The following is a 19,635-nucleotide window of genomic DNA, read 5'->3' on the forward strand; positions in this document are numbered from 1 at the left end:
TAGATAGATAGATAGATTATTGTAATGCTAAATTTTGTGCAATATGGGGAGGCTGTCTCATTAACATAGCACACCATAACTATGGCAACCAAGCCCAGGAGGAAAGGGCTTCTTATTCATTAAAAAAAGGCGTCTCTCAGCAAAGGAGTTAAAGTGAACAGAGCCAAGGACAGACCCTCAATAAACCACAACCATTATATTTTTTAATGCACAAGTATGCAAATCTGCAAATTATTAAATAGGTAAGGTAAAGAGAATCAAGGTCACAGTAGTAGTTTGATTGACTTCTAACATGAGGGTTATTGACTTTTAACACAACCACTATAAAGGACAATCCCCTGGCATAAACTAGAGGCTACCCCTTACTCGACTCTACTCCATGTCAATCAGTAAACAGAGAGAGGCCAGTGGAGTGGCCAGTCTTTGTGTCTTAGAAAGTCTGGAGTCTGGTAATTAAGGTCCTGTTGGGGCCCACTGGTCTTTCATTCCCATCCCTGACACACAATACTGGGATTAGGAGAGCTTTCAGTGTTACCGCAGACAATGCTAAACAACCCAGCTACTCCTCTCTGTTCATATACAACTGGAATAAAGACAAGAGAGGATAAACAGGGGAGAAGGGACTAATGTTATTTTAAAATGAGGTGTGATTGTCTGGTTCCTCTGCTATAAAACACACTGAGAAATGAGAAAAGCAAATGACTTTCAGCTGTTTTAATCCTCAAAATGGAATGCAAATTATATTATTTTCATTATCTCAAAGGACCAACATATATGAAGATATGAGACATCCACTATATTACCTGACATAAGCAGTGATAATATAAAGTACAACCCTGTGCTAACCACTTGTTTAAAAGGAAGCCCAGAACTCACCAGTAGCATTGTAGAGAACAATGAAAAAGGGTTCATCAGTCTCCGGTATGTTGTCGTCTTCCACAGCCACAGAGATGTTCTTCATCCATTTACCCACGTCATACACCAGCAGCGTGTCATTACTCAGCATCTTGAGGTCACCTGGAGATGCCTCGCCATACTCTATGCGGTACATTACCGTGGCAACAAAGTCTGCCCGCCCTGCCCTCAGGACAGTGAAGTTGGCCACGGCCCCTTCCCGAAGCCGCACGACCACAGGTTCTGAGGAGAGGGCGAGATGTAGGAGGAGAGCCAGGGAGGTGGCCAGAGAAAGGAGTGAATGACTGTAGCTATAATAAATTAATATACTATTACAGTCTTTTGATAAACAGTATGCAGAGCAGTATCCTTACCAGAAAAGTAAATGGGGTCATCATTCTTATTAATCTGTAAATTGGCATTGAGTATGTTTCCCAGTCTTGCACCACCTGTAGCATTTAACACTGTGATGGTGAAATTCTCCATGCCCTCTGGGATCTTAAATAAAAAATTAATTAAATTTTAAACAAGGAAATGTAACTCAAATTTGGACTGTGTGTGTTTGTGAGTTTAGCTTATCATTTTACCTCATCAGGTACAGAGAAGAGAGTGAGATTTTTGATGTACTCCCCTTCCTTGAAGGTGATATTTCCCTCAAGGGGGCTGACATCTCCAGACAAGGCTGGCTCCAAGACCCAGGACACTGACACTTCTCCAAAGTGACCCCTGTTCCTCACTACAGGGTACACCGCTGAAGGACAATCAGAATAGACAGAGAGGCTCTATTTAGATACTGAAACATTCCCTAAACTCATTAACTCTTTTTTTATCTTGACAAGCCTCTAGTCAAGGCTATAATTTTGGTATAGAACACAATAATAATGCATTTTTCTGGCTCACGGCTAAGCTTTTAGTTAAATAAGTCCTATATATGCCTGTAAGAGCTGGTGATACATTGACTAGAGACTGAGAGAAGCTTTTTGCTTCTTCCTTTTCAGGGGCCCTATTTCACATTGGGCTGCATCCTCACTGTGTAAAGTCTAAACTTCCTGCTCTACAAGTTGACCAAAGAACTTGTTTATTTGAATTAACACATTATTATGCATTCTACAAACATGACACACATAAAGCTGTTTATGTTTTAATTAGCTAGCACAAAAACTCATTAAAAACAAATAAATTAATCCAGGTCATCCTACATGCAGACACATTTTCTGTGATTCACCCCAATTAGGTCCATATTTAATGGGATACCACTTGACATGGAAAAGTATTACTATTATCTAAAGGACTACTACTTTAAAGTACCCCAGTGCATCTTGTCCCCTTTGCTCTCATTGATGGCCACCGACAGTCCTGATTGGATGAACTCAATGACGCCAAAGGGGTCGTCGTTTTTCCTCACTGTGATGTTGACCTCCCTGTGGTTGCCTAGGCGACTGGGTGGAGTGCTGTGGCTACTAAGTACCACAGAGAAAGTCTCGTCCAGCTGTACACACACACATACGTACAAAAAAACACACACACTGTTTTCATGGAGAAAATACAGGTTGAAAGCATTATTTTGACTATTTAAGCCTATTGGAAAACTTGTTTTATGAGTTTAAACAGAAATCTACCACTATCAGACTGAGATGACTTATTGAATTAAATAGTTGTTATATAAACTTGAAAGTACAGCATTGGATTGACCATGTTCTTACCTCAGGCACCCCATCAGGCCTTGCCACCAGTGCTACCACCACCTCCCTCTCCCCTGGTTTAAACTCCAGGATGCCTGTGGCGCCATAGAATTCATTGTTGCCTGAAGGCATTACAGCATATCGCACCAGCTGTTTCAGCAGCAGTCCCTGGGCTCTGACCACGTGTAGCTCCACAGCTTCACCTTCCTAAGTACGTTTTAAGTTTATGTCATGTGACCAGAACCGGAGACAACAGACAAAAGAACAATATGTGGAGTTAAAAACTTCACGTTGTTTGTAGCTGGTTAGATAGACAAATTAAGAAAAATCTTATTTAAGTTGCAGTTTCAAGCAAGACTTACATTGATGAACCAGGGACCTCTGGAGGATGGGGAGAACTCAAAGACTCCCCCAGGGTCATCGTTTTCCATGATGACAATCTCTCTACTGGTGAAGCCAGCTTTCAGGATCTGATTCTTAACATTACTCCTGGGACACATACACACAAATACAGTGCACAGATAAGATGTGGCATATTGCTACTACATATTGAAAGGGGATGATACAGAGGTGTGACTGAAGATGAATCTGTGAAGATTGTGAACTAAATGAGGTGAAGTAAACTGTCCTTTATATCATGACTTATGACAAATACTGTTTAAAAAAGTTAATGTTCCTGATTTAGATTTGATGGGTATTGAGAATGGAGCTTTTGGGATTTTTTGCATTTTGGAATATCTTTCTAAAGCATGGGACAAGAAGAGAATAGATAGATAAGTTCCTCAGACTCTATTCTATGTGTGAACTGGATCAAATATACAGTGGCTGGTTTATGTCTATGTTTGGATGATGTTGATATATTGTGCTGTGATGGTGGTGGGTTATGTGTTTGGTTTATGTGAATGTTTGGTTTGTTACTTAATGAGATTGAATAATTCCATGGGGGATGAGTCATATAAATGACCAGACACAAAAATAAATCACTCAGTAATTCAATACACAAATACGTACATAAAGAGTATTAGATCATAGTAGCAAGTGACCACTACTGAAACACACCAAAGTCATTATGCCCTCCCTAATAAAACATTGTGGAACTGCTTTTGGTGTAAGTATACGAGGCAGATGAACACCACAGTACACACCCACACTGGGCAGCACATGAAAACTCTGACATAGACGTTTCTTGGACTTTTTCTTTTGTTGTGTGTTTTGAACTTCTGAAACATTAAGTGATACAACAGCTCAACTTTAATCTAAACTGCATTCCTTGTATTGTGTGATGCTAATTCATTACTGGCTCCATATGGTGAGCTCCTGCTGTTTAAACCACTTTTAATAACAATGTCAATCAACGCTATGCCTGCGTCTTTATTGCTCCACAGGGGTGTATGTATGTGTGTGTATGTTGAGAAAACTGGAGCCAAGTAAGCATCACATAACGGATAAATTAGAGACAAAGACATGACAGACTGAAGCACTCCAAACAAACAGTCACAGCCAAGGCGCTGCATGCATATAAACACTGACATCTTTAAAAGGGTTCACAATCAAGCCTGGTTAAATTAGAGTGAAACACATAAAGAAGATTCTCTATTTACTCCCAACAACCACTCTCCTTTGGGCTAACTTTTTTCACACCATCACTGAATCCCCAACCTCACCCCAGTCCCTCTCATCCCCACATCAACCAAAGACCCCAGAAATTCTGAAGTAGGCCCTTCTCTGAAAAACAAAGTCCTGATTCACACCACACAAAAGGCCCAGGTTCATTCCACTCTCCACTTACCCGAAGTACACTATAAAGCGTGCAGTCTCCACCCTGCAGGGGAGGAGTGGGAGGGAGAAAGCTGCCATTCTCATCAGAATATAGACTACCAGATGAATCAACACAGAAACCACTACCACAAACACACACATCTCCAAAAAACCAAAGGAGGGATGAGATGCAATAGCACCCACTCAGCCTTTCCAATCCCACTGGACTCACTCGTTGCATAAGCTGGCTCTAAAACATTACACAATATCAGCTTCACACTCTAAACCCCCCAAAATGATTGTATTACAATTACACTCATGAGCAGAACAGATGGTCTAATATGCCTCGATGATAATGAACAAAATTGAACAGTTATTATATTGGTCAACTGTAACTTTTCCCAAGGTTTAATATCCCTACCTATCCAGAGTGAGCAGTAAGGTCTCGTTGACTTCGGGGATATTGTCAGCCATGATAGTGAAGTTGATGGAAGCATCACTCTGCCCGGAAAGGAAGACCACAGAGCCACTTAGAGGCTGCAGGTCTTTCGCAGTTATATCCAAACTATTGGCTCCAATTGGCTTAAGACTCCAGAACACTTCAGCCCGACCGTCTGTCCCATCACGCCGCAGAGGGAGGCTTACCTGCAGTAGCAAACATTATTAGAATTAACTTTCCATACACACTGTATTATACAACCTCACAATCTGCAAGAACAACTGGAGTTTTCTGACTAGCAGCACGGTGGCTGTAAAGTCAGTGATTAGAGACTCACTCAGCTACAGTGGAAAAAAGGAAACCTCTCTTTTTCTTTTACAGTGGTGGTTAATTTAGCACTTTATAGAGCATATAATAACAATCTCAGTTTTGATTCAAACTGAGATCACCAACAATAATTAAATTTTACACTTACTTTCACAAAATTACGTTAATACAAATTACAGTATATATATATATATATATATTGCATGATACTGAAATGATAGTCTGAAGTTAATAGAGACAAGCATCACAGCACTAATACTATTCTTGTGCACTACTGCTAAAAACAGAAGTCATATCTTACTGTGCTGGTATTGCTGTCCTCTGGTTCATAAACCACCACTGTGGTGTTACTCGTGAAGCCAATTTCCCCATTTGCAATGTCAGGCGTGACAGTCAAGGTCAGGTTTAGAGGTCCCCCAAACCTTGGGCTGTTTGAAGGAATTGGAACGTTGATATCAACCAGCTCCAGTGTATTTAGCTAGGGAAAACAGAAGCAACAACTCAATAAAATAGAAGGCTCAAACAGGGTAACAAGGGCATATATGTTTATGTTTAAAAAATAAAACACTATATTAACAGATTCATCCAAGATACAGTTCTGTCTTCACCATCTGGTGCTCCATTCACTCCTTTTATGTTTGTGCATGTACGTGTTAAAGGGTTTGACTGAAAGTGTACGACATGATTATGGTTGTACAGAATGTGAAGAAGCCTTTTCTTTGGGAGCTAGGTGGTGTTGTTAGTTTGGACAGTTGGGCAAATCCCATAGCAATATGCCAGATTTGAGTGCCAGTGTCAAACCATTCACACATGCAAATGAGGTACTTAAACTTTGGATGGCACTGATTTAGCCAGAAGAGCAAACACAAACAGAAAGAGCACATTTTTGGACACGCAAGCCAAACGTTTCCTGAATTACAACTTAGGAAAAAAAGTGTAAAGAAACAAATAAAACATATTTCATCCACACGTGTTGCTTATGTGTAACTTGTTTCCAGCCTTGTTACCTGTATTAAGAAATGAGCTCCATTCTGCAGAAAGGCATCATTCCTTATTGGCAGTATGATATGTACCATCCGCTTACGGGAAAACACCACATTAATGGACCTGGTAACATTCAGAACCTGGTCACGGGCCAGTGCTGGGTCTATTGGGCCTGCAGGAATGTAGAGAGCGGTGAGGGTCATAGTCACATCACCTAGTGTACCACCGTCTCGAAGGAAATTTAGCGACAGGAAACGGCCCTCAGGTTGGCTCTGGATGCTTTGGTTTTTTGCTGGGTCAAACCGAAAAAGCCCATAGACATCATCACTGTCCTGGATGTAGAACACAATCTGGGGGAGGAGTGGAGGAAGAACAGATGAAGAGTAGGAATAAATGAACAAATCAGCAAGTGAAAGCAGAAGTAGGCGTAAGTTGCATTTTGACTGATGAGGAAAAGGTCCAAAACACATTCTCTGTATCTTGCAGGAAACACAAAATTTAGTTGTGGACTGGGAACGTTTATAGTTATGCTGATTCACTATAACCTTGTCATTTACTTATTGCGACATATAGCGTTAGGGTTAAAGCATCCATTAATCAAATTAATGCTTGGGTTCCAACTAATGATTACCATATATGTTTATATTTAAATTTAGTACAATTAGTTTTCTACACTTTGCCTCGAAATGGAATGGGAAGTTTGACACATAGGTCTTAGCTGCACTGCCTATAAGGGAGCTCCTCTGGGTTATGTGCTGTGACGTGGAAGGTGACTGATCTTTAGGATGTTAGGAGATAATTGCAGTGAAGATGGATTTACCATCAATTATTTTGGAGGATTTTGTGTGTATCCTGTTTTTGTGTTGCTAAGGCTGTATCTTGGGTCATAAGAAGAAGAAAGGAGAGGTGAGGAACAGAGAGACGGAAGAAAACAAGTGAGACTGAAAGTAGTAAAACAGAGCCCTGAGCTAACTTTAGAGAAGCATCCTCTTTAATTAACTCTGCTAAGGCTGCTAGAGTAGTTTTCATGAGCGTTTTAACTGAGGCTCATTCATTCCCTGAAACCTACACTTGTTGGATGCGTTGCCTGACATGCTCACAATAGCTGATTTACAGTTCAGTGTAATGTGTGTGATATATCATTTGCAACATTAATGACAATTAACACTTTTGTCCTACTTGTTTTACTGTTAAAGTAATTTATGAAATCTTAAAGGAATTTCTTTCGAGCTTTTCTGCACATATGGCAAACAGACCCTATAACCTCACAATCAGAGATGGTGTTCTGGTGTGTGTTTGTATGTGGTGTGACTGATGTGACTTTGTATGCGTCTCATCTTATCCCTTCAACATAAACAGGACTTAGATCTGCCCACTGCTTTCACACATGGCCAAGAGGCTTGGACAAAGATGGAAGCTATAAAAAACCTATCACCACTTCACCCACACACACAGAGTGTGCCTGCTGTTTCCGCTTTGTTTTGATTCAGCCACATTAAGGGAACACCCACAGTGCAAAGTGACACACTAAGGGGTCGACTTTTTGCAAATGTGCCAAGTTTGCCACTGTACTTTACAGTAGGTCACACACAAACACTCACACATGCATAACACATGCACAACATCTGGAGGATATGTTCCCTAACAAGTGCAACCTCCCTCCTCTATTGTCTCTCTGTGTTACAAACCCATTTTAGCAACACATATATGTTCTCTAGACTGACCTCCATGGGTTCATCGACCTCTGCATTTCCAGTTACAGTACTAGGCAGCAGCTTGAGAAGAAAGGCCTCTGCTTCTTCAGGTAGATCATCTGCCACAATGTTTATTGGAATCACAGCTGTCACCTGACCGGCAGAAAATCTCACTGTCCCCACCGCAGGCATCAAATCATCTGACACTGGGGAGGGGTCAGTGGAGTTTCTACTGATGGACCAGTTGGCCGACACAGCACCATAGCTGCCTCCATTTCTTACAATAATGATGCCTTCAAATCTTTGGAAAACAGTAGAAGAACAAACAAAAGATGGTTAAAGACACAACAATCTAGGATGTTTTTATCTTTATTATGATGCCTTTGCACTGTAGACAGTATATACAGCACATAAAAACATGTACATATGTTACAGTACCCATTCAATTGGATAAAATACATATGTCATGCCAGTATTCATAAGTTATCTACCTCTGTGTCAGGTCTTCATTGATGGTGATTGGCTGAATGACTGCGCTGCTGCTGATTGAGAGGACACCATGAGGCTTATCATTGGGCTCGATGGTCACTAGCACAGCATTTGGTGATACTAGTACAGCATCTCCTTTGATGGTCTCCTCCAGGAAGACCAGATGGAAGGATTCTGCGATTTCTGGCACATCATCGTCACGGATTTTGAACAGCAGGCTGGTCTTATAGACAAATGGAGGGAATGTAACTGTTCTGACTGGCTGTAGGTCGAGGAAATCCACAGCTGGTGTGGCGCTGCCCAGTCCTTCACCGCTCACCACCATGTAATCTACAGAGACCTAAAGACAGTATAGTCCAGATGGTTTATACAAAATTGTACTATATTCTGTATACACTATATATATATCATTAAAGTGGTTGTGCCCTATTCTTTAACGGTCAAAAGTCTAGGTAAACAAATAACTGTATTGAGAGAAAGGTACCTCGGTGTCAACAGAGCCAACGAGTGGCCCATCCTCAGTCAACCGACCACGGGTCACATTGAGGGAAATGACTCCAGCGGACTCTGGTACTGCCATGATAGCGTGGGAGAACCGCAGTGGGCTGTCATTACGACGGATTCTCAGCTGGACACTGCTGGAGTTTGGTCTAAGGAGGGCTCCACCTGCCACACCCGTTAGCCTGACTGAAAACACCTCATCATCCTCTGGGATCTGACAAACAAAGAGAAGGAAAAACATTCAAATATAGCTGTACATTTTATGCAGCTGTTTCAAAAATCTGTAACTTAACTTTGAACCTGTGTTTGAAGAAAAATGGCAAATCTGGATATTCTTTTTAAATCCCATAATACATTTTACAAACTAACAATGTCAAAAACGATGATGGATGGACAGATGGAGGGACAGATGTATACATATGTGCTAATCAATATACAGTATATGACTACATGTCACATACATATGGATTAGCTTGTGTCGATTAGCTTCAAATGAGGAGTTCGTTCAATACCTGGTCATCCAGGATGAGGATACTAAAGTGCACTACAGCCTGTCCAACAGGAATGGTGATGTTCCCTCTGTCTGGACTGAGGTCTTCACTGGCAGGGTTGGGACCTCCAGAGATCTTAACAAGAGGAGTCAAACAAATCGGCATGCTCATGCAATCTATTTGGATTTTCATTTAACATTAATATGCTGCAAATAAATAATGAGTAATACATTTTCCTACTATGGAATTACATGAAATTAACTCTTGGATTCAAAGAGTTATGTTTATCCAGTGGGATAAACTCACTGTAGCATCCTCAACAAGCTAAAACCAAGCCCATTTATCAGAAACATATAAATAACACTGTCAGTCCTACTTAAATACTATAAAGATGTGTTGGTTTTATGTGCAGTGCCCTCTCACCTCAAAGTTCACGGTCACAGTCCCGTATGTTCCCTTTTCTCTAATAAGGGTGAAAGGCACATAATAGTTCCTTCTTCTTGGCTCATCGACTACGATCTCTTCAGTCTGAGATGAAAAGGGTGAGACAACAAAAACAGAAATAAAACCCCAATCAGTTTAATTCAATACATTGCTTCTTATTCCCAATTCTGATAAATTAAATTATGAAACAAAGCAAAAGTTATATTTGAAAGATTGCAATAACCAAAAACCAAAGTAAAATTTAGTTTAAATGGGTCCTGAACAAGGAGTACAAGTGAGCTGACTATATATTTTCTGACAAAACAAAGACAGATCCTTACCCTTAGATTTATTAGACAGATACTGATTATTACATATAATAGTGTATGAATAATTTGTAATCTCAATGTGTTTACATATTTATATTGTGTATACTACTTTGGCAACAGGGCCTCTAATAAAAGGTCATGCTAATTAAGTAATAAGGTTAAATTAAATTGAAAGAGAGACAGATACAAAGGAAAGTGATCGGAGCGGGGATAAAGTAGTCCAAGTTACACAAAACTGGACATTGTATTCTGTTTCAGTAATTAAAAACGATATTCCATGTTAACATGGAGTATTAATCACATTCGATTCCTCTGTATTTGGAAGTCCTTATTGAGGTCTCAAGATCTGGAAATTAAATCCCCTTCTATTTTTCTACATAATTCAAGTTCAATTTGCCATAACCAAAGAAATTCAGGAGAATGCAAACAAAGAAGAAGAAAATAAAGCAAAGAAATGCTATTCAGGAATTAATTCAGTACTCTAACATAAACACATCTACCAAGGCCAGGAGGCCTTTATTGAGTCTAAGCAAGCCAAATCATTACCCAGCATTTGAGACCATCTGGGGGTGGTAGGGCAAACAGTTCCCAATATACCACAGCTACCATGGAAACGCTAGAAACTCCCACTGATAAGTGGATCCAGGGAGTGTTGTGGTTTTAATTGCCCCTGGAAACCCACAACCACTAGGTGGTCACTTCTCCCACAACCACAATACTGGCATGATTGAACCCTTCTCTACAGCAGTGGGTCCAAATTACTCCAGCCACAACCCTTTACTTTCTACTACTACTTACTAACATCAGTGGTTCAATTATTATCAAACTGGTGACAAATAGAAGTGCATGCTCATGATGCAAGTGCCGTTCGGTGCCGCCAACTCAGTTTTACAATGTTGGTGACCACAGGCACAAATCTGAGGCAGTGTGGCACAAGCTGGGTAAATGACCTGAGCATGATTAATAGATTGAATTGTTAGTAGGACCAGGTTTCAGTAATGGACAATTCATTCAGCATCTCTTATGCCCTTTAAAATAACCTAATAAAGTGTCAACAAAGAGTCCAAGAGAACAGTTTTGCTTGCCCTTGGAAAAAACAATGTTTTGATTTAAGGAAAAATTCCAAAGACTTTGATTCCTGAGGCTCTTCCTGTACTAGTAGGATTAACAATGAATTATTTGTACAAATAAATGTTACAGATTGATCAAAGCTACTGCTGTTTTGGCACTTAAAATGTGTTCACAACTAGAATAGTAACTGCAAAGCTTGCTCACTGAACTGTAAGCAATGGTGACAAGGCTTTCTTACTGAGTTGAAGGCAATTATTCCAAAGGCATTGTCATTGGACAGGATGGTGATGGTTGCCTTGTTAGGTGTTCCGACTGTCACGCCATTAGAGGAACTCTGGAAAGCGGGGAGAATTGAAATGATGAAAAACATTAGGCCAAACATACAGTATATATAACACATCTTAACCTTCCCCCAACACTTGTGCTCCTGAAAAAAACCAGAACACCTTTTTTATCCACTATCTTCACTTAATTTCTGTGCTCCCACTGAGATTCCCTGTTGAGAAGGCACAAAGACAGGAAGTACTGGTCTCAGTCTGGTTGATTTGGTTAGGTTGACAGCAGGATATCTTTTCAGGACTTGCTGTGTTCTGTGATTCGGCACTAAGACCTGACAAACATAAAATCTCAGTGTACTTTAAATCACATAGTGACTTCATGAGGCTTGCGCTGTGTGTTTTTAACCTTACAGAAAGAACCCTAACCTATGATCTGTGCATGGAGGCTTTTCCTTTTTCTAAACCCTATTAAAGAGAAAGACCACAGCCTTGTTATTTGGTGTAACTTTCCAAGGTTTCCATTAGTGAGCTTACCAATGTTTTCACAAGCATCTTATGGAGCAACTGTGCCGACAACCACCTTGTTTGAGCTCAAGTGCACAGGCTTTCACCAAAACTTCCAAACTCTCTTTGTAACATACAAACATCTGGACACTAGCTAATTAGCATATGTGCAGGCTTTCTGGAAAATGACTATGAGACTCTTGACATGATGTTTAACAGAAACACAATGTTCTCCCCCAAAAACAACTTTAAAATGTTTTACATCTTTCTCAGCCAAACACATTCCAATTGAAAGTCCTTAACAAAACCACTGTATGCATGCATGTTAAGGTAAGAGCAAGCAAAGAAGAAAATGAAAAACAAAGAAGTGCTTAGGCCTCTTGCATTCATTGCTCTATTCAAATAGGGCTTTTCCCAGCTTTCTTTCCGCTGCTGAGCTCTTGTAGCGGTCAACTCACAGACACAGAATCCACACGCTTTCACAAAGCCAAGACACTGGCCGAGCCAGGAAGCTGCTTACACACATGCGCACACACTCTCGTGTGGCCAGCTACATAAACATACTAAAATATATAGCGATTCATGCACAAATTGTCTACTTAAAATCCAGCTTTGTTATACGCATGCAGCACTACATAAACCCTGCATCCCCCAATTCTAATATGTTACAACACGCTGTGCATTTCTACCTTCTGTTCTTGCACAGCCCTGGAAGGCTGCACCTGCTCTGGTCAACAACAGTCATACGCTATTTCAATATAACAAGTCTTGTTTTGTCATACTACCTTCAAACAAAATTATTGTAATACTACGGAAGCATATTTTGCAGATTTAGCTGTCAGAAATGATAAATGTACCCTGATTAACCCTTTATTTCATACTTGTGTTTGTTCTATGACACCCCTTTGTATTGCACATTCATCCTCCAGACAGTCCTTTAGTAAGCTGATAGGGTAGCATTTGGCCAAAGCTTTGTCTGTGCTGTAGTGTAAACAGAAGGGCTAAGTGGGCCTCATCTGGTCTTTCACCCTAGTAGCAGGCTAAATATGGGCTTGTGCTACTGGATTTTAACCAGATGTCACAAAAATGCAGCATCAAATTTAAATTGTTGTGAAGAAAGCTGCTCTTGTTGACAGTTCAACCTCTGTTCAGAGTTGTTGCTGTTTGGTAAATGTACATAGCTGACAATCAGTGTTTTACAATGACCTTTGTCTTAGGTCTTCCAGAGAAGGATGAGACAGGCAGACAGCAAGACCAGGCCCCCCTAGCTCATCAATCAAACTTGACAGCTTAAGGCTACATGAAACCATGGAGATAGTCTCTAGGTGTCAGGCATCCTGGGCTGTGATGGTAATTCCTTTGACAAAGATTTACAATGTATACCGATTAAAAATAATTTTCAAAGCATGTGCACAATAGCAAAAGCACAATAACATGCTGCAAAAGCAATAATTGCAAGCCATCTGTATATTTTATTTTCTATCTTACAGTAAAGGGACTAGAATAAATTACCACGTAGCACCTTCTGATTATATGGTGCGTTTGTTGGTGTCAGAAAAAAGTCTCAAAATGCATGAAAAGATTTTAATGTACTTGGTTGTGAATCCATCCATCCATTCATTGTAACAGACTGAGTTTTTATCTGTAATAGTGTGTCAATTGCAATGGTGAACACACAACATATACAGAAATGAAATCCACGGAATGGACATGCCCATCAAAGTCAATGGAGACAGTGAATGAGAGAATCACTTTAATCTACTGTGTGGTGAGGCTGTGGCTGTCAAAGTTAGTTTCTTTTCACAAAGGTGTCTTTTAGTGGGGAACCTCAGAGACGCACACAACATTTGGCCCCACCCAGGCCAGCCCTGAAAAAGTCCTATAGAACAGACACATCAAAGACCCTGTACTGCAGAGCCTCCCAAGCTTACGGTGACTGCCGCCCCCACTCTCTATTGCTTCATAGCTGGGGTTAGGGTTAAAGACGGTCAGGGGCAGAATTAGAACAGTGGGACTTTGTGGAAGGGAAGCTTGGAGCTCCAGAGGGGAGAGAGAAGTAAGTGAGGGAGGAAGAGGAAAGGCAGTCATCATCAGTCCAGAAACAGACATTTAGCACATAAATGCAACACAAAACTGCAAAGGGAATGTTAGCACACACACTCACACAAACCTCCTGACAAACAATGGGTATTTACCTGTAGTGTAAGGCTGAAGGTAAATGTCTCATCGGCTTCAGGCAAGTCGTCATCTTTCACAGCAATGAAGATGGTCTTATTTGACTCACTGGACAGCAGGAAGGCTGCAGCATTAATACCTTCAAAGTCCCCTGTGTCGACTCCCTCTAGCTGGATGAAACAAGCAAACATAAAATTGTATAACTCACCCTTTAAGAAACAGGAAAGGCACAAGAGAGATGGAGACAATGTGGCACAATCGATCAAATATGGGTTTGAACCCAGGACGCAGCAGGTATTTTGAGCCTTAGACAACTGAGCCAATAGAATGCCCTGGGCTTAATACCTGTTTCAGCTTGCTACATAAGCAGATATTTTGCCCCTGTCTCTTTTCTTCCTTTCTACTGGTCCTATAGGTTTAATGTGGTTCTGTCTATGCCCATTAGTTTCATGGAAGTAAAGCCTAATATTACACAGTATTTCATTATCTAATAAACAAGCCCAGGTATAACACTGCATGTAAGAAGAAATATGGTAAAGATATCAAGAAACATAGGAAACCCCCAAACCACACTCTGCTGCACAGCCAGCTCGCCTTACAATACACCAGCTGTGAGCAGCTGACACTAGCCTCCATGTGAAGGACGTAAAACCAAAACCCATTCTTTGATTTCCAGCAGACAGTTTCTGCAGACACACCGAGTCTGCACAGTGGCCACTGTCTACCATAGATAAAAAAGTAACTGATTCTTTCTTTGACTGGCAACGGGGTGACAGCTTAGATACACAGCAAGGCAGTTACAAACAGAATGATTTGACAGGTTGATGAGTATGGACACACAAGGTGTCATCAATGATGAGCTTGTTCCTTGTCTTACCAGCACCAAAGCCGTCACATTGACCGGGTCTCCCACTCTCTCCACGACTAGCCGGACCACAGCTGTGCTGCTCTCGTTCACAACAAAGTCAGTCTGCCCCAGGAACCGCAGCGTGGCTGACTCAGACGTAGTGCCAGGGATGGACAGAGCCAGAATCAACCCAGCTAGCAGTAGGACAGGGAGCATTCCTACAAAAATATGGAGGAAATTAAATGAAAAAAAGATGCAGACATAATAAATCATACACCTATTTAAATAAAGCAGAGGCCTACATGGACATAATTCAAGTTTTACAAATTAAGAAAGCAAGAGAAAGTGGAAGGTAAGTTAATTTAGTGCATATATAAACACACTCCAGATTTTGTGTTTTAGAGAATCTGTATGAGATGTGTATGAACATGAACGAGTAAAGATATAGGATGCAGAAATTTCAAAGTCAAAGCAGAGATGAAGACAACAGGAAGACAAAAAACATCACAGACATATTAACAAAGATAAACATAGCTGCAAACTTTTTTTGTCTTTATTTATGTCTACTATGATTAAAATATTCACTTGGGTATACTTTTTAAAATTTCATAGATGATGTCCTATATTCTCTACACTAATAATAGTAGTAAAAAAACAACTGATTTATTGATTTATTTTATTTTTATGTCAGATATATTTGAAAAGTCAGTCAGTATAGATTAAAACTAATATTGCATTATAGAGGGGCCGAATGTTCAGAAGGCCTAGCTTTTGAAAATGTGCAGTCGGGCTGACTGGCAGGCTTGCTGGTCATTGTGGTCTAAATGATTCACAACATTATTCCACAATTCCAGCGGCTGTTGTCCTCATGTTGTCATAACTGTTAAAGCAGTTGTTGTTGAGTTTATTCTTAAGAGCACATGCATTTAATATGTCATGCAAGAATAAATGTGATCACTTAAGGTAGTTTCACTAATTCATCACAAAGCTACAATTTTGCACTGACAACAATTTCCTCTCCCTCTCTCTAATTATCCTTTCTGCTCTCCTGCTTACTCCAATCATCCTCAATACTCAGTTTGTCTGTTCTACACCCCTCTGCCTCTCTTCTCATTGCCTCTTGTCTTGTTTCCTCATCTGTCATCTGCTTTTTCTCTCCTCTCCCCCTGTCCTCTCCTGCTCAGCTCTCTCACCCAGAATAATCCTTAAGCTGGATAGAGCCACTCAGACAGTTGTCATGGTTAACACAACAAAACAACACAGCATGACAAGTGGGGTGGAGCCAGCTTTAAGCTAAATTGTGGCTACTCTGTCCTGTCTTTCCCCTCCCTGCTGCTTTTTACCCATCCCATTCATAATCTGCACCACACAGCCTTGCCAACAGTATGAACACGTAAGGTCTTTAAAAAAAATATTTGCTCTTAATTACAAGGTTGAAATAGAACATCAGCAGCTACGGTGGATGAAGTCATGCTGTTTGGTTCTTTTTTTTATAAGCAGAAATCGTTTAGGAAAGTTGGACATTGAAAATATCCCATTTTTCATATGTTCCATTACTGTTATATCAATCTGAGTTATTCTCAGTATTGGCCAGTGTTTAAATAGCAACCATCCATCAATCAGTTTGTCAGCTTGGAGAGGGGAACAAGACACTGTATCAGCATTAGAAGTTATTGGCTGACAGATACAGTCAGAATCAATTGATACAGATGTTATGGGTATGTGTGAAACCGAGAGAGCATATGTGTGAGAGTTTGATGGAGTTTATGTCAAGGGGCACGTGTGTGCGTGCGTACGTGTGTTTGTGTGTGTGTGTGTGTGTGTGCATGTATCACACACATGCCAGCAGTGGAGGGAATGCTGGGAAATCCATCAAAAAAGGATTTAGAGCCGGTGGGTAGCAGGGCTGGACAGTGGGGAACAGAGGGTGAGACTAAGGGGGAAGGTGAGTGTGTTGCTGGACAAAGAGGGGCCGGGGACTGAATAAATCCTGTTATTCGGCCTGCTCTCTCTCCTGGGGTTGTGAACTTCCTGCACCACTGACCAAGAGCTTGAAGGAAAAGCTATAAACTCTCTCACTTGCACCATCTCACTGGAACTGCCTTACACAGTATAGGTCTACACCAGTCTGGGATACACTGGTAGGTAATAGTGCGCCTGAGGATGTGTGGAATTTCAATGCATCTGGACACCTGCTGAGTGTATATACACTAGCCTGCCTAATTGAGTTATACTGCAAGGTTAAGACACCAAATGTCTGTTTTGCTCATGGCAATACTTCTTTAACCTCAGCTTGCAAAGTTAGCTAAAAATCATCATAATTTTATTATATAGAATAAAACCTTTTTCATTTAATCTTAGACTCTCTATGTCATGTCTGCAATTGGTTTTCAGAACAAAAGGTTGGACTTCCCACACACCATTTCTTCAGTAAATCTTTGTGCCTCAAAACCTCACTTCCAAATGATTGCCTAAGATTACTTAGACTGCAATATTTAAGATGGATGGTAGCAAGCATCCAACCCTCTAACCTACTAACCCCCTACTCCAAAACAGAAGGGTGATCCCTTTTGCATCCACTGACCCAGAAGCCGCACTTCCTTCAAAGGGCCTAATACAAAGAAGATGCTGTGTGGATGGCACAGGTCTGTTTTATAAGCGGCAGCGCAGTTTTTGTGCTGGCATCATGCATTGTGCCAACCCTGACCCCGGGGGCTACAGGGGGACCAAGGATCTGTCTGTCACAGCAAAAGGCGGCATGGAGTGCCTGGCGCAGACCTCTGACATTGATAAGGCTGGGAGTCAGAGTCCATGTAGAGAGGTGCACAGAGACACAGTTGCATGTGTGTACACGCACACACACACATGTTTGCATACATGGATGCAAGAGTTGGCACAATCAGCATATGCATCCAAAATGCAAGGTCTCAATGTTCAGATAGCTGGGTGACAGGCCAGGACACTGGAGAGCTCTGAAATGCATGAAAACACACTGTCCATCACAGATATCCTGGGCCAAGGAACAGAAAATGATGGCTGGAGCCAGGTTTCTGGGACCTGGCGCTCCAACAAGCCACAGACAACACCACAACTAAAGAAGCTTCACATTCTGAACATCCAATGCTGATCAAATTGCTTTTATTAACTTATTCTGTGACTCTGACCTCAGTCAGCTGACTATTCTTTTATATTGCATTACTTTATCTTCTGAAACACACATAGTGAGAGTGTTTAATAAATATGTATTACCTACTTTATATAGTACTGGCTAAATATGTACATCATTGAATTTATCCACAACAACACAATGGCATGTATTTTAATAAGTCATCAGGTTCAAATGAATTTGCACCTTTGGCCTGGAACAATCCTGAATCACTGTTCCCAAACAATTCCTCAAGTTGTTGTTTCCCGTAAATCGGATTATTATCTTGTTAAACCTTGAACTTGAACCTGCTTTCAGCATAACCATTTTTGTCCAGTAAATAATACTTTCAGCTAACTTCTTTCTTCTTTTCAAAATGCAGAGTAATTTAGAATTATGGTCCTCTTGCACAATCAGGCTTTGTGCTTGCCAGGAAAGTTTCTTAGCGCTGGGCATTGAGCTACAACAGGAGTGTCACTGAATCCACTTGTTTCACCAGCTTAGCTCCAATCAAAGCTAGAGGTAACGATGCATAGGCAACACTCACATGCGCACATTCAAATGTACACACAAACACACATATACTATATATAGAGTATCCCTTCAGTATACACTTGTAATCACTCACTCCCTTCTATCTTCTGATCACACATCTTGCCTCTTCCTTCTTCTTGGAGACAAACTCCTTTCCTGTCTCTCTGCAATGGATTGCTCATCACCAGAGAGCATTCTCGGCAGGCTTAAACGTGACAAGCCCCATGACCAGTCACAGTGATAACATCAGAGCTGGTCACTGGTGGTTTGACCCTGTCAACTGTCAGCCCTTCTTAAAACAGCCTACTGGTGTTAGGAGCCTGATTCCCAAAACTATTACATCAGATCCCCTGCAGACACACACCACAAACACACACATTCGCTCACTCACTCACTCACAGATCTATTGGATATCCCTGTTAGAGGTGCTGAGGAGGTGTCTGGTTGCAGGGCTGCTCCTGGGGTCAGTGCTCGGCACTGATGCCTCTAGGGTTTCTCCTGACAGTGGCCTCTGTGTCGTAATCTTTACCATCAATTATTAACTGCTAGCCTTCAAGACTTCACAGTGAGAGGATGGTAGTAAGCGTGACACTGCAGGATTCGACGTATAGAACGTGTCATGTGCAGCCTGTGGTTACTCAGGTGATCAGGCTTTTGACATGAGTATACATAATACGTTTTTCATGTTCGACAGTGAGAATTTCTCATTGTTAACTAAAACATTTGCCTCCATTCTGTCTCATTAAGAACAGAACCTGTCATCCCTTTTTGCCACTTTAGCTCACTGTGAGCTTCTGAAAGTAAAGTAACAGCCTCTATAATCACAGTCAAGGACTTTGCCTTTCCCCTAGTTATTTAGCTAAGAATACTCCATATTGGAAGCTTTAAGAGAGGATAGCAATACTCTTACTTCCTTTTTGGTAGAGGGTGTGTGGGATAACAGTCTGTAGAGTTTTAATCAAGGGCTTTCCCATGAGGCATCCCTGCCCTGAGGCTTCCCTGGTCCTGAGACGCCCTTGGTGAAGAGCTTGTGGTTATATCTGGAAGTTAGTCTCTCTCTCTCTCTCTCT

The 19,635-nt window shown here is 41.0% G+C and overlaps 1 protein-coding gene across 1 annotated transcript in view; it reads right to left on the reverse strand.

The window, feature by feature from the left end:
• The window catches only part of adgrv1 (adhesion G protein-coupled receptor V1), a 101,610-nt gene extending 86,508 nt beyond the window's left edge, over positions 1-15,102 (reverse strand). Inside the window, exons 1-17 of the mRNA XM_035659206.1 lie at positions 14,917-15,102; positions 14,060-14,209; positions 11,321-11,416; positions 9,683-9,787; positions 9,281-9,394; positions 8,752-8,982; positions 8,270-8,607; positions 7,809-8,079; positions 6,108-6,434; positions 5,402-5,578; positions 4,756-4,979; positions 2,939-3,065; positions 2,598-2,783; positions 2,203-2,383; positions 1,482-1,645; positions 1,269-1,392; positions 877-1,137 (exon numbers count right to left, since the gene is read on the reverse strand). Of these exons, the coding sequence (XP_035515099.1) occupies positions 877-1,137; positions 1,269-1,392; positions 1,482-1,645; positions 2,203-2,383; positions 2,598-2,783; positions 2,939-3,065; positions 4,756-4,979; positions 5,402-5,578; positions 6,108-6,434; positions 7,809-8,079; positions 8,270-8,607; positions 8,752-8,982; positions 9,281-9,394; positions 9,683-9,787; positions 11,321-11,416; positions 14,060-14,209; positions 14,917-15,102 (3,262 nt within the window). The remainder of the gene's footprint in view (positions 1-876; positions 1,138-1,268; positions 1,393-1,481; positions 1,646-2,202; positions 2,384-2,597; positions 2,784-2,938; positions 3,066-4,755; positions 4,980-5,401; positions 5,579-6,107; positions 6,435-7,808; positions 8,080-8,269; positions 8,608-8,751; positions 8,983-9,280; positions 9,395-9,682; positions 9,788-11,320; positions 11,417-14,059; positions 14,210-14,916) is intronic.
• Between the last annotated feature and the right edge of the window lie 4,533 nt (positions 15,103-19,635).

The sequence above is a fragment of the Morone saxatilis genome, unplaced genomic scaffold, assembly GCF_004916995.1.
Source record: "Morone saxatilis isolate NCDOM2014 unplaced genomic scaffold, NCSU_SB_2.0 Contig16, whole genome shotgun sequence".
NCBI classification, from domain to species: Eukaryota; Metazoa; Chordata; class Actinopteri; family Moronidae; genus Morone; species Morone saxatilis.